This window comes from Peromyscus eremicus, chromosome 12 (assembly GCF_949786415.1).
Source record: "Peromyscus eremicus chromosome 12, PerEre_H2_v1, whole genome shotgun sequence".
NCBI lineage: Eukaryota > Metazoa > Chordata > Mammalia > Rodentia > Cricetidae > Peromyscus > Peromyscus eremicus.
This window is the reverse complement of record NC_081428.1, coordinates 70,739,595-70,764,954: the sequence shown is the minus strand read 5'-3', so window position 1 is coordinate 70,764,954 and position 25,360 is coordinate 70,739,595. Positions and strand designations below refer to the sequence as shown.

At 46.0% G+C, this 25,360-nt stretch overlaps 1 protein-coding gene across 2 annotated transcripts in view; it reads left to right on the top strand.

Moving 5' to 3' along the window:
• Nucleotides 1–23,481, top strand: part of St6gal1 (ST6 beta-galactoside alpha-2,6-sialyltransferase 1) — a 133,205-nt gene extending 109,724 nt beyond the window's left edge. For both annotated transcript variants that reach the window (XM_059277211.1, XM_059277213.1), the window contains exons 6-8: nucleotides 16,744–16,842; nucleotides 18,354–18,528; nucleotides 20,691–23,481. In XM_059277211.1, the coding sequence (XP_059133194.1) occupies nucleotides 16,744–16,842; nucleotides 18,354–18,528; nucleotides 20,691–20,932 (516 nt within the window). In that variant the 3' untranslated portion in view covers nucleotides 20,933–23,481. The remainder of the gene's footprint in view (nucleotides 1–16,743; nucleotides 16,843–18,353; nucleotides 18,529–20,690) is intronic.
• The last annotated feature ends 1,879 nt before the right edge of the window (nucleotides 23,482–25,360 follow it).

Below are 25,360 nucleotides of genomic sequence, written 5' to 3'. Positions count from 1 at the left end.
CGACCCATTTCTGTCTCAGCATGTTTAAACAACACTTAACGGACACACCAGAAAACACAAACAGACAAAACTTCCCAATGACACAGGCAGACACAACTTTCTCAAGAAATAGACAAAACTTTCCAACAAGATGGACAAAACTTTCTCCAGAAAACAGACTTTGTTACAAATTATATAGATTTTAAGTCATGCCCAGTGAGCAACTTACAAATCCCGAGGTAAGAGTTTACCTTATATATAGATATAGATATATAAGATATGTATATCTAATATATATATTTGTGTGTGAGAACAGAGTGCAAAGAAATCATAGAGATAAAAGATTTTTAGGAGTGGGGAAGTAGAGGTAAGTGTAGAGCTTAGTGAGTTCAGATAGAGATATCTGGGGTCATTTGTCTGTGGCAGTGGCAGTAGTTAATGATTTGTGAGAATTTGGAAATAAAGTTTGCCGATGTTGGCCATTGATTTGCGCTGAGGCCAGTCTGTTGTAATAAAATCTGAGTCTGTGGAGGAAGAGAGGGTGGGGGGCGGGTAGCAGAGTGGAACACTGTGCAGGTGTGTTCCCTGTAGGTTCCAAGATGGAGGTGAGAGTGAAGGCCGAGCCGCAGGACTGCAGGTGGGAACTGAGAGACAGCGTAGTAGGTCTGCAAGCTGGCTGCACAGATGAGACAAAGCCAGGAGGGAGCAGAAGAGAAGGGATGTGTCCATGCGGATCAGCAGGCAGAAAGAGCCAGAGCCACGTGGAGAATACAGCAGTCTAGAGCTTAAACCTGGGTCTCCCAGGCTGCTGGGAGAGCGGAGCAAGCAGGAGAGGAGATGTCCACGTGGGTGCAGGAGGCTGCAGGAGCCCAGGTGGAGGTAACGCGGGGCAGAGGGAAGCAGCTGCTGAAGAATCGGACTCTAACATTTGAAATCAGATTCAGTCACAGACAAATGATTCATACATACCTTACCGCGGGCTAATCAGCAGACGCTGCAGGGGGAGCAGGTGTTTGCTGAGCACGCTGAAGCTGTCCTCTCCAGCTCTGACTCCCACGTTCCAACAAACATATGAACAGGACATTTACACAATTTAGGGAGAAAGAGCAGACAGAAACAAACAGGTGTTGGAGCGAAGAAAAAGAAACAGAGTGGAGAATTCTTTCTTGTTTTCCTGGCCACTCGGTCTATGGTACACCGAGGCCAGACTTGATGGTCTTTGAAAGGGATGGTCAGAGGGTCTTCAACAAATGTCCCAATAGGAGCAAAGAGGTCTATGACACAGTTCCTATGGATGAGGCAGACAGAAGTCCAAAACCTGAGCACCCTAGGCATCCCTGGAACTCGGAGAAGGACTTGCAAGTTCTTTTAAATAAAGGAATAGTAAAAAGTTACATCTGCAACCTGTTGATCCTTAAACATGAAGCCTGTTAGCCAAATCTGTCTACCTTTTCAGTAGGAGACTTAGTAGCTCTAGAAAAGGCAAGGCCTGATTTTTACATATGAAATGAACTAACCAGGTGGCTGCAGCTTTGGGGACGAACCTAATTGCCTGCTGTTGCCAAAAAAGCAACAGTTAGTGGCCAACAGCCATCAGAGACCTAAGAAGATAAATTATAGCAAGGAGTATAAACCAAATTGACCTCTGTATCGATTAAAATGACAGATACTCATCAGCTGCCTGGATGATTACCCTAGTAGGCACCTGTGGTGTTGATGGCTTCATTGGGGGGCAGACATCATAGGTCTTCGGTAGTCACACAGGACAGCATAGGCCTCCAGCTGCCAGACCCAGAAGGTCTGAGATTTTCCTGTGGATGAGGAGCTTGGGGCCTGCTTTGTTTGACTTAGGCAGAGTAAAGCAAGCAACTCAACAGTATCCACAGTTTGTGCAGGGCCCGGGCAGCAGGCAAGGCATGGGGCAGTGGTTAGTGTCACCACAATCCAGCTTTGTGAGCCATTTGGAGGCCTTAGGGTTGCCGCGAGGAGCTGGTATTTCTCTCTGTCACGGGGATCTTTTTCCGTTAAACATTTTAAATGCCGTATTCAGCAGGCCTCGGAGAAGTTTGGAGGACCATCTATTAATATGCCTGATTTCAAGTAGACTTTACTGGTTTTCAGTTACTTGCTTTCGGCTTAACCTTGACAACATGCAGAAGAGGCTAAATAAAGCTTATTCCTATAAATAAATTACATTAGTACGTAGCAAGACTACAAGTATGGTTCTGAACCAATTAAAGAATTTGACCATTTATAAGATGGCTATTAATGTGAATGTCTTAATCGTCTTTAACAGTTTACAATAAGTAGCTTTTAAAAAAATAACCATTTTTGAACTGAAGCTCTTTTCAGAAGAAAACTTTGAATCGTAAATACAGTCCACAGGGAGACTGGCAACTTTATTTTCCTGGTCCTTTTATAGTGCACCGTTACAGAATATCCGTTTCTTGTATGACTCAATTTATCAAAATAGCTAAAGCTGAACAAAGTTAGCAAAGACAAGGAGGTTAGACATGCATTTTTAAGTCAGTCTTCATTAGCCTGGTTAGACCTTTGGCAAGGCGAGACATTCTATGGCTCTTTGCCAGACTGCTTAGGTCATTGTCTTCCTGTATCATAGGATAGGAATATTCCAGTTTCTGGTGTTTAGTGTTTGGTGCTCATAGCTGTGGTCTTAACGCTTTAGCTTTTTTTTTTTTTTTTTAATTTATTCGTTCATTTATTTATTTACTTTAAGATTACATATTAATAAAGACAACATAGTATAAAACATTTTATGAACTTAAAATGTCTTATAGTTTCATAAGTTTAAGCATTTAAAGAAAATATCCAGTTTTTTAATTTATTTATTTTTTTTAACAAAACACCAAAATTTTCCTACTAAGAAAAAGCTTAAAATATCTCAACTGTGGGCTCCTCCAACATTAAAAACTAAATTAAGTACCTTTTTTTTATTTCAAGAGGGAAGAAACAGGACACAGCCACAGTCTGGACAGAACAAGGCCTAAGTGCCAGCTAAACTCAATGCTCGGCATCTAAGTGCCAACTAAACTCAATGCTCGGCATCTAAGTGCCAGCTAAACTCAATGCTCGGCATCTAAGTGCCAACTAAACTCAATGCTCGACATCTAAGTGCCAACTAAACTCAATGCTCGGCATCTAAGTGCCAACTAAACTCAATGCTCGGCATCTAAGTGCCAACTAAACTCAATGCTCGGCATCTGGGGTTCTCTTGCGGTCCTCGGGGCTTCCCCACGGTGCTCGGGTCACCTCTCCCGTCCCGGCCTCACCAGCACACACAGCCTGTCTTCCAGGCTCCAGCTGGCTCCATTTCATTGTGGCCGGTGTTTCTGGTGACTGTCACGTGGCACCGGCACCTCCAAAACTGTTGAGGTTCCCCGTTGCACCTGGACTCTCTTTAGGAACTCCAGCCCTGCCACACAGTGCCAAACCTCAGCTGCTCTCCCTGACCCCTTCAGGTCTTTAAAACAAATACCACCTGGGAGGCTCTTAAGTGACCAAGTGTGGCTGCCAGCATGAGATACATTCTTACATATTAATGCATGGAGCTGCAGCTTTCAGACCTTATTAAATAAGCATTGTTTTAAAATCTTTCATAAACCTTGTTTTTTATTTTTTTTTTATTTTTAAATTTTATTTATTATTTATACAGTGTTTTACCCTCACATATACCTGTATGCCAGAAGAGGGCACCAGATCTCATTACAGATGGTTGTGAGCTACCATGTGGTTGCTGGGAATTGAACTCAGGACCCCTGGAAGAGCAGTCAGTGCTCTTAACTTCTGAGCCATTTCTCCAGCCCCCCATAAACCTTGTTTTTATGACAAGAATTACCATACAAAAAAATCCATCCTAGTCCAAAATATCTTGGCGACCTGGTGTTGTCTCCTTGGTTGGCTTATGCCATGTCCCCTTTCGTTAAGATGGTGGTGAAGTCCCAGGGCATCCACTCTAGCAAAGATGGTTGCCAGCCACATGGTTGCCTCATCCCAGTGGGAACAGCAGCCAAGACGGTGGCCAGCCACTTGTTGCTTATATCCAAGATCGTGCCCACATGGTTCCTGTAAGATGACCTATGGATAGATTTTTAACTATCAACCCCGTGTTACGAGTTCTCAGTTAACCTTTTTGTTACAGATTTTACAGATTTTTAACCAAAAATGTGGTGGCTACCACTATTCACACATTCAACTGAGTCTGACCAATTTCTCTCTAGGTTCCCATGTTTGTATACCAGAAAACACAGACCTATTCGCACACACAAAACAGACAAAACTTTACGCCATTTAACTGGGCCTAACCAATTTCTGTCCAGGCTCCCAGTATCCAAACAATTAGAACCAAGGGAGGGGTCGATATCTTGCTTTTTTGTCCTGGACGGGAGGACATTGGGTCCCATGGAACCCTATCTCATCCCAGATTGGAATCCCAACAGAACCAGATGTCACAGAAAAGGGAGGCCTTCGTAGATACTTGCTGTCTTTTTCAGCACGACAGTTCACTCTGATAGTTTGCAGAACCAAAAGCAAGGCTCGAAGCCTTGGAATGTCTCAAGGTGTGCACCTCCCGAGGTGGCCCTTCAGTCCTGGAGTCCCAGAGTCTGGCTTTAAAATTTGGGTGGGTGGTCTGATCTCACTGAAGGCTTCCAGAAAATGTTCACCCCACTGGGCAAGAATAAGACCTCTGCCACAATTTCTGAGCCAAATTTGAAGCAAGCATTATTAAATGGCCAGTGGGTACTAACCAGGTCCATACCCAAGATTCGCAGAGTTTAGCCGCCAATTATATTAGTCGGAGGCTTATAAAGGCAAAACCCACAAGGCTATGTACTTCCCACCTTCATCCAATTAAGGGCAAGCACACATCTTGACATACTTCCTGCCTCTGTATCTCCTGCATACATGTGATCAAGCACATCCTGTGCAGTTGGGGCAACCAAGCTTTTTACAGGAGCAAAAACACATGACTTGTTGTCTTACATGAACAACAGCCCCCAGCATCTCAGGAAGTTATCTGTCCTCGGGCAAGTGGGGCTTACAGGTTAGAGGCATTTGTGCTCTATAGATCTCTTAAGTACAATAATTTAAACTTAAAACGTAACATTAGCCCTCCCAGTATGTCATGCAATTTATAATTTATCTTGGAGAACATCTCATTTGCCCTTGAGAAGAGTAGATATGCTCTTGGTTGGAGAGCACCTCCACATGCCTATAGATCAGATCTCGTTAGCTTATTGTGTGATTCTCTTCATGTCCTTATCCTCTGTGTGTTTTCTCCTTTACCAAGAGTGTAGTATTAAAATCTCCAATATCCTTTTAAAACTCTGGAAATCATACAGCCCACTCTTAAGTAACCAATGGATAAGAGAAGTCACAAAGGTGTTGTGGGATCCCTGAAGAGAAAAACTGCTGAGAGGCCTGAATAAGTTCAATGGAGTCTTAACCACTGGTGGGACTTTCCCAAACAGATTTTCGGGAATCAGCCGTGACCTCCAGCTGGTTCAAGTTTTGAAGGTCACAAGACTCAATTATGACATATACAGAAAGGCAGCTCTGGACATTTGCAGCAAGTGTTGTTTACTGAAGCAGAGAGACAGCAGTTAACTTTTAGCTCAGAGTCATATTGCATAGGAATTTAGGGCTAGCCCTGAGACCAGTTTTACCCAAGATTGTTTTAGCACATACAGTATTCTTAGGAATACTTCTTCTGATATGTCATAACTATAGTTCAGTGGCCCACAACAAGGGATATCAGCTGATATTTAGAAATGATTTACAACACAATGAAGTATATAAAACTTACACATTCAGTTAAAATACAAATAAAGGGAAATTTTTACCTCTGAATTCTTACATTAAAAGATGAGAAAGACCTCAAATTAACATAACTTTACAACCTAAGAAGAAATACAAGCTAAATATGAAGCAAGCAGAAGGAAGGAAATGATAAAGATGAGCGATTTTTAAAAGAGAAGAGAAAGAGCAGTAAAGAAAAACCAGGACCCCAAAGTTGGTTCTTTGAAAAATTCAACAATATTGATAAGTCTTAGCTCAAGGAACAAAGGTAAAAAGAGAGAAGAAGCCAGGCGGCGGTGGAGCATGCCTTTAATCCCAGCACTCGGGGGCAGAGGCAGGCAGGCAGATCTTTGAAATTATAATGGAGACATTACTATAATTCTGAAGAATTTTTTTAAAAAAAGACTATGCTATGAACAGTTACACCAATCAATAGTACAACCTAGATGAAATAAACAAACTTTTAGAAACAAAACCTATCAAAACTAATCCATAATGAAACATAAAGCCTTTGGTACTTGCAACTAGTAACAAAACTGAATCAATATTTTTAAAAGGTTCTAGACAGAGCCCAGGACCCCATGACGTCATGGTGTAAACTATACTGAATATTAAAGTGCTGTGGGATGGTCTGTATTATCAAGTGTGTTGCTGATTGATCAATAAATAAATCACTGATTGGCCAGTGGCCAGGCAGGAAGTATAGGCGGGACAAGGAGGAGAATAAAGCTGGGAAGTGGAAGGCAGAGTCAGAGACACTGCCAGCCGCCACGATGAGAAACAGCATGTGAAGATGCCGGTAAGCCACGAGCCACGTGGCAAGGTACAGATTTATAGAAATGGATTAATTTAAGCTGTAAGAACAGTTAGCAAGAAGCCTGCCACGGCCATACAGTTTGTAACCAATATAAGTCTCTGTGTTTACTTGGTTGGGTCTGAGCGGCTGTGGAACTGGCAGGTGAGAGAGATTTGTCCTGACCGTGAGCCAGGCAGGAAAACTCTAGCCACATTAGTGCTAACAGCATTCTTTTTTCAAATGTTTTCCTAAAGAATGAAGAGGAAGAAAGACTCTAACTCATTCTGTGAACATTGTCCTCATAGTTGAATTAGCAATGACCCCGGAAGGAATGAAACTAGATCAATGTACCTCATGGACTATTCAAAAGTCCTTAATAAAATGTCAGCAAACCAAATTAGATGGCGTTGTAAGAGGATTGCAGCCATGACCGAGTGGGATTTCTTTCTGGAATGCAAGGATAGTTTGACATAAAATGTTGATAACATAATATGCTGAATTAATAGGATGAGGGAAAAATGATAATTTTATCTGATGGTCAAAAAGTCCCTGACAAAATTCAGTTCTTTTTCATGACTAAAAACACTCAATAAACTAGAATAAAATAGAAGGAAACTGCCTTAACATAGTAAGTGCCATTATGAAAAACAGGCAGATACTGTACCCAATGAAAGACCAAAAGCCTTCCATTAAAATTAGGAACAAGACAAGGCTACCTGCTTGTGCTCTTTGTATTGAAATATCGCTGGAAGTCCTGACCACAGCAATTAGGAAAGAAAAAAGTAAAATGGATCGAAGTTGGAAAGCAAGAAGTAAAATTTCATCTATTTACAAATATCACCATCTTATCCATAAAAACTCTAAATTTTACCCCCCTCAAGCTAAAGTTAGAACTAATAACTAGTTTGATAAAAATCACAGAGTCCAATTCCACACGCAGAAAAACAGTTGAATTTTTATACAACATACACCAACAATGAGTGTGCTGGCTAGTTTTATGTCAAGTTGAGACTAGCTAGAGTTATTTGAAAGCAGGGAACCTCAGTTGAGAAAATGCCTCCATAATCCCTGTATCTTTGTGGCCGAGGCTAGCCCTGGGCACAGCTGGGCTGAGACAAAGGCACAGGAAACAAACTTGGTGCCTTTGTCATTAAGAAAATGATTTTTTTTTATAGAAATGAGTGTCATACCTAAAGCTTTGGCTCAGCTGACCCATGTATGCCCCGTGCCGGGTGTGGTAAGATTCAGCAGGAAAATGCTCTGGTTTTAACTCTCAGTTCGAGATGGTTTCTGTGAGACTCAGCTGTGCACCTGTTGTGCTCAGGGGACCTCAAAGAAGAGATGTCAGTACAGGAGAATATAGTGGCTTCCTTAGAAGCATCTGGAGGCCCAGGGAGAGAGCCTATGTCACATGAGCCACAAGTGCACTGGTAGGTTCGTCCAGGACATCTCTAGATGGTTATTGGGGCTGATCCCGAAATAACAGTGAGCCCCATTTATTAAACAACTGCCAAGGTGCTCCACGTCTTAGCTCACTGGATTTTTATGACGTGAAGCTTGATCATTGTGTTACACAAGGTCATTTAGGCCCAAGCAGTTGAAGGGAGTTGTTACTCTGAGCCATGCAGAAAGTAAGCAATGGGGGGCAGAGGTGGTCTGTTTCCCGGTGCTACCTGAAACCCCAAAGCGGCTTTTGTGTTTTTGTTTGTTTGTTTATTAGTTTTACAACATTGGAAACGGAGGCCAGGGCTCTGCATGTGCCAGGAAGTGCCCAGTACAGCCATCTGCCAGGCACTACTGCTTTCTTTAAGTTCCAACTTTAGACCTTTCACCTTCCATTGCAAATGTTCATTACCATGAGTCCTTGGTCTGGCTTGAGGCTCTGGCCTCTGCTATACCATTGATGATGGGCTCTCACTGGGGCTTCTCTTGGATAGCCTGTTGTCCTGTGTCATGGAGATTTTGCAGTTTTGGATCTGTAGGTTCATGCCCTTCACATGCTCCAACAGTCCATAGATGAGGTGAATGTTGAGGTGGGCCAACTCATAGCCTGGACCTGGCTGGTAGCTGTCAGCCCGCCAGCTTTCTCCCCTTGTTGCCACCAGGGTGAGCTCTCCAGCACCGCCTTGGCTGGTCCACCCAAGTGCAGCCTGCAGCAAGGGGCGGGGCCAGTGCTCTTGGTCTCAGGCCCTCGGGTCCTGCTCACACCACCAGGGCCAGCTCCACTGTCTTGACCAGGCAAGGTGCAGGGCCCTCTCTCCTGATTGCTCTAGGGAACATGCAAGGGTCAGCTCTCCTGCTCTCCCACCCTTGGGGCTGGCTCACCTGTGCCTGGCCCCAACAACAGGTTTAGTTATAGTGCGCTCCTGGGGCGGGGTGCAGGGTCCCCTCTCCTGTGTGCTGCAGCTCCCGACCCTGGGGCCAGCCCTCTTGCCTGCTGCAGGTAGCAAAGGGGAGGGGGAGGGTATCTTTCCCTTACCCATGTCACCACATGTCAGGTGGCGGGGGCATGAGAGGTCATCTCTCCTGCTCTCTCCCCCCCAGGGCCGACTCACCTGTACCACTGCCAACAGGGTCAGTTCTAGTGTACTGCCCAGGCAGGGTACAGATCCTGCTCTCCTGTGTGTCAAAGCTCCTTTTTAAATATATTAACACACTTACATTTTGGAAAATTAATAGTTTTCTTTAATGTTTCTTACTTTGGGTTTCTCCATTATTTTCTCAGTTTGGGTTTCTCCATTGTTTTCTCAGTATTAGATTAATTTTAAGCATTCCTGCATGGAAAATTACATAAATGATGATGTTGCCTATTGGCGGGCACTTTGCGACCACCAAGGCCAGCAGAGTGTTGATCCTGGGGAGACAAGAAGGAACCTGGGTTCAATATGACTCAGTAGCTGGTGTCGGTTCAAACTTCAGGGAGTCCGACACCAGGTAGTTTTAGGCATATTTAAGTACAGCACAATTTAGGAAAAATGTTTCCTGGTGATAATTAACTCAATCCTGTTTGTATAACAAAGCTTAAGACATGATTGCATCAAAACTCTTGTAAAGTACAAGTGGCATCTTCCGTAAAGATAGGTTCTATAGATTACTAAGGAAGCAGGCTCAAGGTAAGCAATGCTCTCATGGTTAGGGTCCAGGGGAGGATGTCGTCATAGATTGACTGAGATCAACCTAAGTGTTGGGGGTTGGGCAATGTGCTTTACAGATAGCGCAGAGATCACCAGGCTATTAACCATGTCCACTCTCAGTCTTCTGGGTAGAAAACAAGTTATACACCTCTCCCTTTGAAGAGATAACCCGCCAGTGTTTAACATTCCTGTTTTCCCTGGTACTTGTCTGTGAGTGTAAGGACCTCCACGCCTCTTACAATTGCCTCAGAATATTGTATGATAAGGAGACTATGTCCATCTCCCTCTTGTTGTTGACTTTATTTTGATCACTAGATGTAGCATTACCTGCTTTCCCATGATGTAATTACTGCTTGTCTCTGTGGTCCATAAGTGAACGGTTGTATTCTGTTCATCAAAATTTCTCTCCCTCCTTAGCATTAATGGTTGCTTTAGTTTGGAGTCGATCTTTGCTCCAGCTGGTGGCAGCTCTTTCCACACTACTGAGTCAATCCTCAGAATCCCATTATAGCAAGACTTTTTTTTTTTTAAATTGAAAATATTTTATTTTTTCTGTTATTAAACTATTATGCAAGAGCAGAAAATTTTGTTATGTACAGCAAAAATGCGTAGTTCACTGCACACAATAGTTTCACATCTGAGCCTACGAGGTTTAGGCAGTTTGTGGTGTGGCTTGGCATGGCAGCCAGCAAGCAGTACACACTGTCCTGTGTTCCTACCCACAGCTACAAGGAGGTCCCGTAATGCAGTATGAGTGAGCGGTTCCCAGACACCTCAGATTCCTTGCACTTTGGCTTTTGAACTATTTCTTGGTGGTTGTGTGTTCTGAAACCCTTTCCTGTTGCCACATTGGTTTTTTGTTTTTTTTTTTTTAAATCCCCACAGTGATACATGATTCCAGTGAGGTTGTGACAGGCAGGTTAAGAGGCGGGTTATTACAGTACATGCTAAATACCACACCCCCACACCCCCACACCCCCACACCCCCACACCCCCACACCCCCCCCACACCTCCCCACCCCCCGCCGCTTCTTTCCTTCATGGTATCACAGATTGTTATTCTTTCGGTGGTTCATAATTCATTACTGTTCTGAATTCCTGTTGTATGCAAATTATCCTATTATTCTTGAGATGTACACACCCTCACATTTTCTTCTTCTCCCCCCACCCCTCTCTCTCTAATATTTTTTTTTAGCACTGTTGTGCTTTCTGATATAGTGAGATGTTCCAGAATATTTGTTGGGCTTTAACTATTAATTTGGTTGTGAATGTACATGTGAGATGTTCAGGATCTGAGATAGGTTCCTTAGTAAATACTGTACAGGGCAGAGTGAGAGGCAGGCATAATGGTGCACACCTGGAGTCCCAGCTACATGGGATATTGAGGCAGGAGGATCTCTTATACCTAGGAACTCAAGGCCAGGGCAGGTAACACAGAGAGACCTTGCTTCTAAATAAGAAGTAATTAATGAGTCGACTCCGTTTGCCTAAGTTTTTGCTGTTAAAGATGATCCATCAAAAGCCTGGACCGTTGTCCCGAATACTAGCCAGACACTGCTCAGGCAAGGACTTCCCAAAAGTGGTTTTGTTCTCCTTGCTTGTGAAAGCCAGGTGTGGCTGGCCCCGAGCCCTCTTAATGCTCTCCTTGATTAGACTCCACACACGAATATATAAATAAACTCACCCAGAAGTGAAGCTCCCAGGCCTCTCACCCTACCTGGAAATATAAAGACCCAGGAAACTCGCCCACTTCCATCTTCTGGTCCCAGAGGGCTCCCCCTAGACATGTACTGTGGGCTGTGACCACTTGCCTGACTGGGGACCTAAGAGAAAATGTGTTGTCTGGATCAGAGCAGAGCCCCGAACTCAGGAAATAGCTAAGATTTGATTCTCGCATGAGGAGTTGTGAGGGTAGGACTTTTTACAGGAGCACCGGAAGTTCAGGAACCTTTCTTTCCTCCTCTTGTCATGGCTGTTTCTTCAAAGGTCCCTTGAATCTCTCAGGTTCTTTTTATGGAAAAATGGTTCTAGAACCCGAGCTGGGTCCTGGTGTGCTCACTCCTGATGGAGTAGTGTTGATTCTCCATGCTTTGTGCAGGTAGAGCTAAGAAACGTATATGTACGTACACATCATATACAGTTTATACACATAAGCACATGGTCATGTATGTACATTTTTATATACATACAAATATACAGTATATGCATATTTACACATGTTCATATATATACACACACAGGTTTGTTTTTTTTTTTTCTGAGATAGGGTTTCTCTTTGTAGCTTTGGAGCCTGTCTTGGCACTCACTCTGTAGCCCAGGCTGGCCTTGAACTCACAGAGATCCACCTGCCTCTGCCTCCTGAGTGCTGGGATTAAAGGCGTGCGCCACCACCACCTGGCTACACAGGTGTTTTATATACATAGAAATATATAGTATATGCATATTTACACATGTTCATATATATATATATACACACACACACACACACACACACACACACAGGTACATATATACATGTACATACACATGCTTGCCTTTATCTTTGGAAGCTTCAAGCCCTTAGATTCCTTCTCTGATATTCAGATATATTTCTGTATCTCACAATGCATACTCATAGAACACACGCACACACACGCACACACACACACACACACACACACACACTGATGGCCAGCTTCTTGCTGTGTCTTCACTTAACCTTTCTTCCAGTGCATGCACAAAGACCCTGGTGCCTCTTCCTCTGGTAAGGTCGTCACATTTAGTGGATGAGGGCTCTACCCTATGGCCTCACTTAACCCTCAGTACCTCCCTAGAGGTCCTGTCTCTAAATACAGACACACCGTGAATCACATTTTCATCATTTGAATGGAGCACAGCCCTACATAGAGAGAAAGTAGTCTGGGAAGAAAAAAGTCCCAATGAGAACTAGTCAGAGGTAAGGTCTGAACATTGGAGTTATGTGCAATCATAGATGAGTACCCCCTTCTGTGTGTGGTGTGTGGTGTGTGGTGTGTGTGTGTGTGTGTGTGTGTGTGTGTGTGTGTGTGTGTGCGCGCGCGTGTGCGTGTGCGTTCTCCACTTGTTTCCTATCTATTAGTATTTGTTACTTTGTGGTTGGGAAGGTTGCCTTGAGCAGCAACACATATCTCCCTGGAGTAGCCTTTTCTTGCTAGATGTTCTTCTAAGCTCTGTTGTTATGGGGATGATTGAGTCTCCTCATCATGATTTCACCCCTCTCCCTCAGGATCCTTTGAAACAGGTCTTACCGCTTTGCCACATAAGTACAGGACCTTTAGTTAAAAGCTTTGCTCTTTCTAGTATTGACTGGTACCTCAGGTAAGGCCTTATAGGATGTGGTGTGTGTGAACAAAACATTTTAGACCTAGAGAGGAGGGGTAAGTCTACCGAGACCACAGAGAGGTAGCTATGGGGGGAGCAGGGCAGAGATTCACACTGCCAGCCCTCCATAGGTCTCAGGGAATCTTTCTTTGAGGTAGTGTTTCAATTTCACCTGGTAGGGATGGATGTGGATGTGTTCAGAACCATGTCATTTGGGGGGTGTGGGAGGGATGCTTCCTGGCTTTCCCCTTCTCCCTCCAGAAGATCCCAGCCCTGGCCACTTTCTGCTCTCCTCTCCCTATGTGTACCACTTATCTCCTCTCTCTGGTTTCTTGAGATGCCTTTTCATTCATCTCCAGCAGCTCAGGTGACCGAGCGGTTGCCGAGTGTACAGGGAGATGGGCTTTATATAAACTCCTGGAGGCTGTGAGCATGTCCTCAGTCGGAGCAGGAAGAACGCTGGTGGGAACCTGCCAGTGAGATTTTATTCTGTGTCTGCCTCATGCTCATAACCTCTGATGATGCTGTCTTCTCTCTTTGCTGTACTCACCTGTACAATGGTGCTTTAATCAGTCCTTCCGGAATCTTCCAGATGTGACGTGCTAACCTCAGACAGGAATCAGTATTTTCATGATACTTTCAAACTCCTCCACTTTGACATCTCTCTCCAAGAGCCTGGAACCCACACTTTAGTGGTTTGGTTAGAAGTCTGGCCTCTTGAGATGGGTACAAGACTCATGGTCTGAATCATACACTAATAAACTGTGTGACTTGATAAGTTCCTTGGCATCCCTGAATCTAGTACAACTTTTTTTTTTAAACGAGCATATTAATATCTCCTAGGACCATTGTGAATATTTTTGAGACAATGTATAGAAACACTCAGGTTGGAGTAAGCATCATTCAATGGTACATTATTATCCTTTAATATAAAGGAGAAAGTTTTGTTTCTGTCTTGGGGTGTCTGAGGACAGTAAAGCCACAGATGCTGGGAAAGCTTATAGAAGCCCAGAGAGGCCGATGCTTTGCATACTAAGAAAACAGCTGGATGGGGGCAGTGTCAGGATGGAGTGACATACTGTACAGTCACCTGGTCCTAGCATTCTGTCAGAACGGGGACAGAGATAAAGACAACCCTGATCACTTTCGGTGACCAGCTGTTTGGGGGATACAGGGAGTAAGCTAAAGATGAAGGTTATAGCTGCAGAGTTCCATCCTGAAAGATACCCCCCAGAGCAGTGTGGGGACGTCCTCATGACCATCTCCATCCCAAAGGTGAGTCAGCTTCTGGTAGTCTTCTGGCGCGCGTGAACGTGTGTGTGTGTGCGCGCGCGTCAGAAGACTACCAGAAGCTGACTCACCTTTGGGATACAGATGGGAAGTACCAACCACTTGGCTCCTGCCCACATCTGTCTCTCTATTCTAACCACATTGAACAACTTATAATCCCCAAACAGACACCTCACTTATAGAACGGAAATTAGGTTTGGCTATAAGTGACAGGAACCACCTCGTCTCGTCCCCCAAACTTCCTTAATTAGACCGAAATGTATTCCTCCGTCTTCTGAAAGTTCAGGGCAGACACTGCTGAGTTGCACATTATCTGCTGGAACAAAATTCCAGGCCCTTCTACTTTTTCTTCTGCTGCTGTCAGCATGCGACATCATGATGACCATTCAAGCTCCAGACGCCACTTCCCCACTTCAGCCAGCAGGACGGGAGGGTCCCCTCTGGGAAGCCACACTCATTACATATTACTGGTTAGAATGTGTTAACATAGCCATTTAACCGCAAGAGAAGCTGGCGAGTATTTCTTTCAGATAGCCTCTTCTAGGTTGCCGCTCAATGAAATAAATATCTGAGGTGTTCCCAAGGAAGGAAGAAAGAAAGGGTTCATGACGACAGTGCTTCCTTTTCACCAGACTCTCACATCTTCTTGTATCGGGAATCTGCATTTGTTCTCTTTGTTCGTATGTTCATATGGCATGGCATGTTCATATTTATCATCCCTTAGTGCTTCAACACCCTACTGCCATCCTTACATAGTCTCTAGTGTCATACTATTGTATGTCTAGACATGGTTTCATTGTTTACCATCTCTATCCAGCTGTGGCCACCTGGAGGGCAGGGACTGTGTGTAATCCTTGGCTTCCTAGCAACCGATCTAACTATACAAATCCTGGCTGATGTGAGTCCTCCACTGGTAACTCCTGTCTCTTAGAAGAGCATGCTCTGCAAAGATTATGTCTGCAGGCTTGTAGGGATCCTCCATCTATTGGAAGGGATAGGGAAGTTCATGACATAACTAGTCTTTGTACCATACGTAGATCTCCTTTAGTGTCATTGGAATCAAGGGCACAGCAATGAGCTGTATGTTTTGGGAGTCTCTTGGACAGCCCTGACCAACAACTTAAAAGTGGGCTTCCCGTGTCTGGTACTGACATTTTTGTTAGGTGCTCTTTGGCTCTTGGAGGGGGCGCTGTTAGCCTAGATTGAAAAGTTAAACTATATTTGTGTATTTATACATGAAATTACACGTGTAGGGTTTCTTTAAGGTAAATAGTTAATAGTATGAGTTCTGTGGCTTTTTCAGGCATCCATATTGTTCTTTCCCACATCCCTCCTTTCCCAATATTTACCTCCCCACTGCCCAGGGAGCCTTGCTTTTCCATTTCCCTGATTATATATTGCTTCTATCTGCTGTTCCCTCTCCATGACTCCCCAGCCCTGCTGTCCCGGCAGTGGCCCTCTTTCACTTTCCTGCTTTCTGTAGTTACTGCAGGCTGCGTCCTCACATCTGATAAGACAGAATATGTGACGTTTGTCTTTCGAGGCCTGGGTTACCTCACTCAGTATCATCTTTTCTAGTTCTATCCATTTCCTTGCAAAGTTTGTGATTTCATTTTTCTTTCCAGCTCAATGGTGCATAGGTAGGTAACATTTTTATTATCTGCTCATCAGCTGGAGGACATTTGGGTGGTTTCCATTTCCTAGCTACTGTGAATAGAGCAGCAATGACCACGGCTGAGCAAGTGTCTGTGAACTAGGATGTTGAGTCTTTGGGCACATGCCAAGGAGTGCTGTGGCGTCCGTGCCATCTGGGTTTATCCTTCCCTCTGCCACTTATGATTGTCTATTTCTTACCAAAGATAGTGGATGGGCTCATCGTTATATTTTACGTCGTGTTTATTTAAAGCTTGTTAGGCACGTGACCTTGTCACATTCCCGGTGATTAGGCAAACTTGGCTGTTAGGAATTTGGAGTGGGACTGTAGCTGGACTGGCAGACGCTAGCAGGGACCCAGTATCCTCAGTGTATCTGTAGCTGGGTCCAAGCTTGCCTGTGGCATCTTTGAAAATGGGCCATTATTTTTCATTTCTCTTCCCCTGGCAAGGTATGAGTATAGGACTAGGGTTCTGTACCATTTCACTGTGACCCTTTAGATTCAGAGTCTGAGTGGGACCCTTCCTACTCTATGGCTAACAGCTTGTTATAAACACAATTCACGTGAGCATCGTTCCTGTCTTTCCATTGAAGGTAAGTGCTAAACCAGCTTAGGTCCTCATACGGAACTCTGGGTCTCAGATGGTCCCAACCTGGTGATGTGTCCATTGTAATTAGGAGCCAAATGTATACACATAAATGCTTATGTTACATCTTGTCTCCTTCTCACTGCAGTTAATCACCACAGAAAAGCACTTCCTGAAGAACACCTTGTACAACGAAGGAATCCTCATTGTGTGGGACCCATCTTTGTACCGTGCAGATATCCCAAACGTAAGTGGACCTCCCATCTGCCCTTAGATTTCTGTGTTTCTAGATTTTTTTTTTTTTTTTTTTTTGGAGACAGGGTTTCTCTGTGTAGCTTTGTGCTTTTCCCGGAACTCACTCTGCAGCCCAGGCTGGCCTTGAACTCACAGAGATCCGCCTGCCTCTGCCTCCTGAGTGTTGGGATTAAAGGCATGCGCCACCACCGCCTGGCTTGTTTCTAGATTTTTGAAGTCGTAGCTGACTGAGCCATTCCTGGCTGGTTGAGGTTTGGGCAGCCCATTACGTGGGGGCTAGCACATTCAGACCCCCCACCCTAACCAGCCCCTCTGCATGCCTTCCCTGGAGTTCACTTGCGTATTTTCCATTGCTGGCACATATTGGGAGGGATGGAGCCTGGACCAGTGGTAATCTGGAGTAAGGTCTGTTCCTCAATGCTTACAGTGTTCCTCGATGCTTACACTATTCCTCAATGCTTACTTGTTCAAGGCAGCTTAGGCCTGATGAGCCCTGGTGGGAGAAGAATTTACCATCTCTCCTCTCAATAATGTTGTCTCATTTCTGCTCCTCACTTCCAATGTCTAGAATTCTCATCTCACTCTTGTAACACTATCAAGAAGTCCGTGGAAGTGTGGCGGCTCCCATTTTACAGATGGGTAAGCTGAGTGTAGCGAGGAGAAACCTGTGCCAAGGCTTGCTTTCCTAAATCAATGGCACAGATCTGCAATATCAAATGTTTTAGGGAAAAAGATGTGAGTCGCAGGTTATCTGAAACTGACCCCTCATTTTTTGTTATATATGTAGGTTAGCCTCTCTTGACATGGGCTATAGTGGCCTCGGGAGAATAGCTTTACAGAAGCAGGACAGAAAGCTCTTCTCTCGGCACACTTAATCCTGAAACGCCACTGATGGCTAGTAGGCTGTGGCAATCACCAGTGCCCTCACTTCTGAAGTCTACGGCTTCCCACTGATCTCAGTTAGAACCCAAGTCGGCCTGAGTCAGATGAAGGACTCTTGAACCCACAGAGGCAACTACTTGGGCCCCAGTTCCTCTTCCTCAATAGTGAGAGTACTTAGGTATACTGGTCCCGGCTACTGGCGAAGCTGAGGCAGGAGGATCACTTGAGCTCAAGGACAACCTTTGCCAAATAGTGAGAACGGCTTACACACAAGCAAATAGTGAGAACGGCTTACACACAAGCAAACGAGCAGCAAATAAAGGACAGTGTAGATGGTGCAGAGGCCCCTTTCAGCTGACACCATTCCCAGACTCTGACATCTAAAGCCCTTCCAAGGTCACCAGTCCAACACTCCTATAAGCATAGACTATGTCCTGGGCCCTACTCACCATATGTGTGTGTGTGTGTGTGTGTGTGTGTGTGTGTGTGTGTGTCCCACCCACTAAGGGCTGAGATTTGGAGATGTTTGTGATCTGCGGCAAGACAAGGCTGATGTCTGGCAAGAATGTTTGTGCAAGGAGCCCATTCCTTTACTGATCCAACCACTTCCTCTTTTTCCAGTGGTACCGGAAGCCAGACTACAACTTCTTCGAAACGTATAAGAGTTATCGCAGGCTGTACCCCAACCAGCCCTTTTACATGCTCAGGCCTCAGATGCCATGGGAACTGTGGGACATCATTCAGGAGATCTCTTCGGATTGGATTCAGCCAAACCCTCCATCCTCCGGCATGCTGGGTGAGTCCGTGCGTGGAGAAGTCCTGTGTTGTGTTTTACAAGAGGTTGGCTTTCTTCTTGGGTCTCAGTCATTCACCAGAACAGTCGCTCAGCTTGTACACTGTACTAAGTTCTAGATCAAATGAGATGCAATTTTTCTCCTTAGGACGTCTGCCGAGGGAGTTCAGTCCAGCAGCTCAGGCCATATTCTGTCTGTGCCACAATGAGGAGACCCTTGCTCTTGTGGGAAAGAAGAACCCCGCTAGCTGGATGGTCAGAGACAGTTCTGTGGAGGAGAGAAGTCAGGGTTTGACATGGAGCAGCAGACTAAAGGGAAGAACAAGCAAAGACAAGGGAGTGAGAAAATAGGACCTTGGATGGATGGAGCGAGCAAGACTCCGTCTTAGGCTTACAATTTAGAGCATATGCCAAAGCTCATTAATCAAGTAATATTTTAAGTCAGTGTCTTTAAAAAAATCACAATGCCAAAAAATTATAATGAACAAAATGTTACATATTTAAATACAGATAGAGCTGGTAACACAGCTCTGTAGAATCATGTTGGGAACCTGAGTCAGTCATACCTCTCCTGCTTTGTGGATGCCTTGGTCACAACCCTGAGAGAAGATGGGCAAGCTTGCCTGTGTGGGGTCGTGTCGGAAGCCAGAAGCTGACGTGGGATGGACTGGGCAGGAGGGTCCTGGCTGCTGGTCAAAGACCCTCTTCTTAAGCTCTTTCCACGTCCCTCGGTTCTCACTGCCTGTCTATCCTTCCCTCCCTTTCTCTTTGGATGGATCACTGGGACATTTCCGTGAGTGTGCAGGCTGTCTGTACACGCCTTCCACGGATACCTACAGTGGGACACTCTGAACCAGGTGGTTCCAGGACCCACCACTGTGCAGTTGTATCTGTCTACGTCCCAGGCTCGGGTGCTAACTGTGTTTTATTTATCCTCGTGGGTTTGGCACGGTAAATGTTCCCAGAGTGAATGAGTAGCTCTCCTATTAGAGGCAGAGAGGAAATTAGGGAGGGCCCTTACGGTGTGTCATCCCCTCTGTGACCTCCGCTTCAGCTTTTAGGTAGGTGCGTCTGGGTTCTTCCCGGAGCTTCTAGAGTGGCCACGGCTGACATGCCGAGGAGCACGCTGCCTGTGGCCCCACTGCCCTGCTCTTGGCTGTGTCCCTGTCCTCCCTCCGAAGTACACTGCCTCTTGACTCCACGCCACTGCTCTCAGGCCTCGCTGAGGAGAAGCGTCCTTTCCCGTCATTCCTAGGGGTGCTTCCCTAGTGCCTTTGTCAGTCAGAGAGCTAGCTGCTCTTCTTCCTCATGGAGCCAGGAGCAGTTGGAGGGCAGAAGTGTTCTTCCAGCATGTGATTCTTCCAGAACAGAGATGCCGCCACCGTCTTTAGCTTCACCCCTGCTTGGGAGCTGCTCCATTTTAAAGATACCCTGTATTAATAGTCACTGAAAAGGGCTCTTTCTGTTGAGGTCTTGTTGGACCCAAACAATAACCTACACAGTAGGAGCATTGCAAGGCTCTCCCTCCTAGGGCAGATGAAGAACCGAAGGCACATGGAGACATTGTTTCCTGCACGAGACACCCCAGCCAGTCAGGGTCAAGTCTAGGTGGTCAGATGAGTCTTCTGCACCTGGATGGTGCATCTCACTCCGCTTCTCTGTACAGCATCAGAGTGGGCTGTGCTTTGGTTCTGCTTTCCTCTTGTCTTACCCCAACTAAAGGGGAGAAGTTTTCTGTCCTCGGAACTGTGTCCTACAGGTATTCTCTGAGTCAGTCTTCCTAATTGTTCTCTGTGAGGCTTTGGCAGGGTGTAGTAATGCTAGGAAGTGCCAAGTACAGTGATAGCCTTGTGTCACTCATTGTCTCCTTCACGTTGACTTACTGTAGCGTACTCCATTGATAAATTCACTGACGGAGTTCTTTAATCCTGGAGAGTGGTGGAAGGTTCTATATGTACGAAGCTATAGCCTTGGTGCTGGGGGTCCAAAGCTATAAAATGGACCAGTCTGTTGGCCTTGGCTTATCAGAAAAACCCAGACTGGGGGTCGTAGGAATAGATAGGACTCTGAGTGACTGCTCACCAAATTCAAGGTGCTGAGCAGTTACAGTCACCGGGCAGAGTTCCGGGCTGCTGGGCGTGACTCACCTCTGCTTCCTTCTCTAGGTATCATCATCATGATGACACTGTGTGACCAGGTAGATGTTTATGAGTTCATCCCATCCAAGCGCAAGACTGACGTGTGCTACTACCACCAGAACTTCTTCGACAACGCCTGCACGATGGGTGCGTACCACCCCCTCCTCTTCGAGAAGAATATGGTGAAGCATCTCAATGAGGGCACAGACGAAGACATCTATTTGCTTGGGAAAGCCACGCTGTCTGGCTTCCGGAACATTCGCTGTTGAGCACGTGTCTCGAGCCAGGCACTCTCATTCTTCTCCTTAGGTCATTATATGGCTAGTCTCCTGGTTACCCCTGCTTAGAGGAGTGGTAACCTCTCTAGAAGCCTGCTTCTTACACTCTAGGGGATTTTGTTGGCAGGAACTCTGGGGCTTCCAGAGCCTGATGGCAAGGAGGCAGACCCAGCCTTCCCTGCAGCCACAGAGCATAGGAGCTCAGATTCCTGCCACACACATTCACCCTAGATGGCATCCTCCCCTCCTTCCACACAGGCAGGGAAAAGAAGCACAGTTCTCACCAGGGTTGCCAAAACCAGACTTTGTTGTTCCCAACCGAGTGATGTCATCCTCCCAAACCAGCACCCTCCGCGGCTTGAAATCTCTACGCAGGTATTGATTTCACACCTTAAAGAAGCCCTCCCAAGGCGTGATTTGTTCCAGATGCAGGGTGGCTCAGAGGAGGGGAAACAAACCACTGGTGTGGGACATGGAAGCTTGCTCAGTGACTGCAGAGCGAAGTCATTCCCAAGGGCGCTTCCCTGGGGACATAGTCCCTGTTGTCACCCTGTCTGGCGAGGCTGATCCTTAAGCCTGGGAGCTGATGAGCAAAGGCTCTGGAGTAGCTCCCTTCCCTCTCCATGTGGAGACGAAAGGTACAGAAACTCCCTGTCTCCGTCCTCAACCCGTTCGCTTTGAGTAGACGAGACAGACACCCAACAGGCAGCGCGAATGTAAACATTCCATGTGCTCAGGGTGCTGGGCTTTAGAGATGGGGCGCTGCTGTCTGTACACCCAGGAGGAGCCGGCTCCACCATGTTCTTGTAAAGCTGTGTGTGGCATTGGGGACGTCTTAGAGGAGAAGACACATGTCAAGCAGATGTCACCTGAATCAGAAGGGCTGCGTTTTCCTTTCTCCTGTTATCATCCCCTTACGTTCTCTAAGACCTGGTAGGACATGGGACCAAGATATTTTTGTTAGGACGCCCCTACCCACTCTGGCAGCAAGTGTTGCCCCACAGTAGACACCAGGCGAGTCAGATAGACCCGGGGCTCTTTTTATCTTTTTTAAATGTCTACTCCCTAGCCTTCTAGCTGTTCTCGTTCGTTACCTTCCCTTAAATCAGTCCCCCCTCCCAGATTACTTTTAATGGTTTTCTGTTTGACAGATATCCTGACCCCCAACTTCTTTGACCTCATGGAAGGTCTCTCAGGGCATGGGGACTATGTTTTCTAGGACTTAGGTTAGAATCTTAATCAGAACTGATCCTCACAGGGTGTGAGGTGTGTGATTGATGATTGTCCTGCTCTCTCCACCAGCTCCTTGCCGGGGAGTGACATTGGTCTCTGGGCAGGAAGCACCCACGGTGTTTGGCAAGCATACTCTCACAAGGATTTTCTGAGACCTCTCTCCCTGGTGGGGAACTGCAATGGCCCACTCAGCCCGTGGTCCAATGACTTGTTTATGGTTTAAAAAAAAAAAAAAGAGTGCAAATGGAATGAGGCCACCAAGATACAGTCCAGTGGACTCCCAAGCCTGGCCCTGTGTGCTCACAGGGCTCCAGTGTTTGAGCTTCAGACACCTGTTTACTGCTGACCCCTTGCCTTATACAGACAATAGAAAGCCTGAAGTGAAAGGCCCTGGGTTTTCAGGTTGACCCCCACTGACTCACTGTGCCACTTTACACAGAGTCTCTTCTTCAAGGCTTTGTTTGCATATCTGTAAAATGGGGGTGACAATCCTACCTCACAGGGCTGTGTGGGGACCACAGGAGGGCATGTGGCTGGACTGTGTCCATGGTGCACAGGAAGTAGGTACCCTGCTGTCCTTATTTACTCATGAAGGGCCTGCTCAATGATCCATGTTGCAAGGGAGGGCGGTGGAGAGGAACATGGATGGCAACTTCCCCATTTGCAACACTCACGAGCCTGCCCTCCTGCCTGCCTGTGCCTCAGGTCTATGTCTGCTTGAGGGTGCGCGGTGCATTGGCCTGCTTGGCTGCTGTGTGGGACGAGGCTAGGGAATCCCTGGCTTCCTTCAAGTTCTCGTCTCACGTGCTCATTATAACTCATCAGGACCCGGGGACGGAGCGCCCAGGAAGCTGACATTCCGTCAGCAGGAGGTACATGTTGATGTAGGGATGGAGACTACACTGGGTAGATTCTAGTTTTTAACTGTTGTTAATGTGGAGGAATAAATTAATTAAATGTAATGTGATTCTGGCATCTGTAAAACTTTCTCTGTGTTCTGTAAATGTGGAGGCCTGAGTAAAATAGACTATGACATGGATGTAAGTGTTGTTATTGATTTGATGAGATGTTTAATATTTGTGACATGACAGTTTGAAGTCTGTGATTGACAGGAAGGCCTCCGTGTACACGGGCACTGACTTCAGTAGCCATCTGTGCATCCTCAATCATGGGATCTTTCTGCCAATCAAATCTACTGTTGCTCTTGGTCTGGGGTTTGAGAGTGTGACAGAGACTTTAACAGCATACCTGTTAATTCTAAATTATCCAAAGACTGTACAAATTTTAAAATAAATCTTTTCCAAAAATTTGCCTCTTTTCTTCATACCTGCTAAAGGGGATGACCAGTGGTCTACTCTTCTGTCCCAAGAAGACACATCTAGACTGCCAAGTCCCCCGTACTCCCCTCTGGCCTTAATATCCCTCTTTACCACTCCAGGAAAAGGTGTACAGGTGTTCGTATTTATTGTGAAGGACAGAATCTTAGAAATGTTGGTTTATTGATTTTTCTATTTACTTTTGCTAGACACAGGTAATGAAGCTTTCATTCACACTATACTTTAGGAGAGAGGAGGGTACAGAATGAAAGGAAAGCCCTTGTTCCAGATTCCAGAACCCTTAGATTCTTAGGGTAGTAATGTTTCAAGGGAATAGCCAAGAGAGTTCGGAGAAAAATCCTGAAGAAGAGCCGAGTTTTTGGAGGGGGATTTCTTTTTCCCTAAACTGGCTTTCAAGATAAAGGCGTCTCCCCAAATCCTTAATATTGAGTTCCTAACCCCAGGACTTACAATGGAACCTCTTTGGAAGTGGATCATGGCAGATTGAATTATTTAAGATGAGGTCATGCTGCAGCAGGGTGGGCCCCTCTTCCAGTGTGACTGGTGTCCTCATAAAAAGGAGAAATCTAGAGACAGGCACACACAGAGAAAACACTATGTAATGATGAAGGCTGAGGTCGGGGTGATGTACAAGCCACGGAATGCCAAAGATTGCCAGAAACCTGCCAGAAGCTGGGGAAGCCGCCTGGAACAGATTTCTCCCTCACAGTCCTCAGAGCGACTAACCTCAGTCTGGGAGTTCTGGCTTCTAGAAGTTTGAGACAATACACTTGTGTTGTCAAAGCCACACACTTTGAGGCCCTTAACAAATCAAGCCTAATGCCTCCTCCCTCCACATCACCACCGCCACTTTTTTTTTTTTTTTTTGGGTTTGGTTTTTCCAGACAAGGTTTCTCTATGTAGTTTTGGAGCCTGTCCTGGATCTCGCTCTGTAGACCAGGCTGGCCTCGAACTCGCAGAGATCCACCTGTCTCTGCCTCCCGAGTGCTGGGATTAAAGGAATGCACCACTACCCTACCTTGCAACTCCCAGCTGCAGCTTCCTGAGCTGGGGATGGGAAAGGCCATTGAAGGGTGGTACCTACTACCCAGCTAGGACTCTGGGAAATACAACCATAGATGCTGAGGTGAGTGGGGCTTCTTCAGGCAGACAGGACCCTTGGCAGCCACTTGTGGTCACACCTTGACCCGAGTCCTCCTGCTTGGCCAGAGAACACAAGTGTATCCCCGACCCTTCACCCGATGCTTTGGCTTTGTGAACTCCTTGGCCTCCTGCATCTCCATAATGATAGAGAAGCATTGCTGTTTAGGTCCCACAAGAATGGGAGTTGGAAGCAGAAGTTACAGGAAAATATTTCTATTTGGCCAACTTTCCAGTGGCTCTGTGCCTGAGGACCTTCCTGCTGGGCTGCTGAGCTGGTGGGTGCGTCTCCATCTGTGTCTGGAGACTGCTTTCTCTTGTTCTTCACTCTGGGGTCCGACTCTGTTTTTAAGGTATACATGTTAATGATGGGGGCTGTGGAAAGTGGGATCCCAGTTCCTTGGCTGATTGTAAGAAGGAAGAAGCACGCCTCCTCAAGAGAGAGGCTCACCTGACCCTCCATGCCCACCCCACCCGTAGGGCTCTGTTCACCGTCAGCCCAGTGCTCGGTGTCTTAGAGAATGTTCTTCTGTGCCAGCTCACAAACTGTTAGTGCACTGAACTCCCACTGACATCTGCCCCCTAGTCAAACGCCAGACTAGGAATGGGGGGAAGGGCATGCCAGATCTCAGGGACTGTCACTACCGTATTCCCAGCTCCTTGTCCTCGGTGAGATGCTGTCGCCTTCAGCACAGCCTCAAAGATGTAC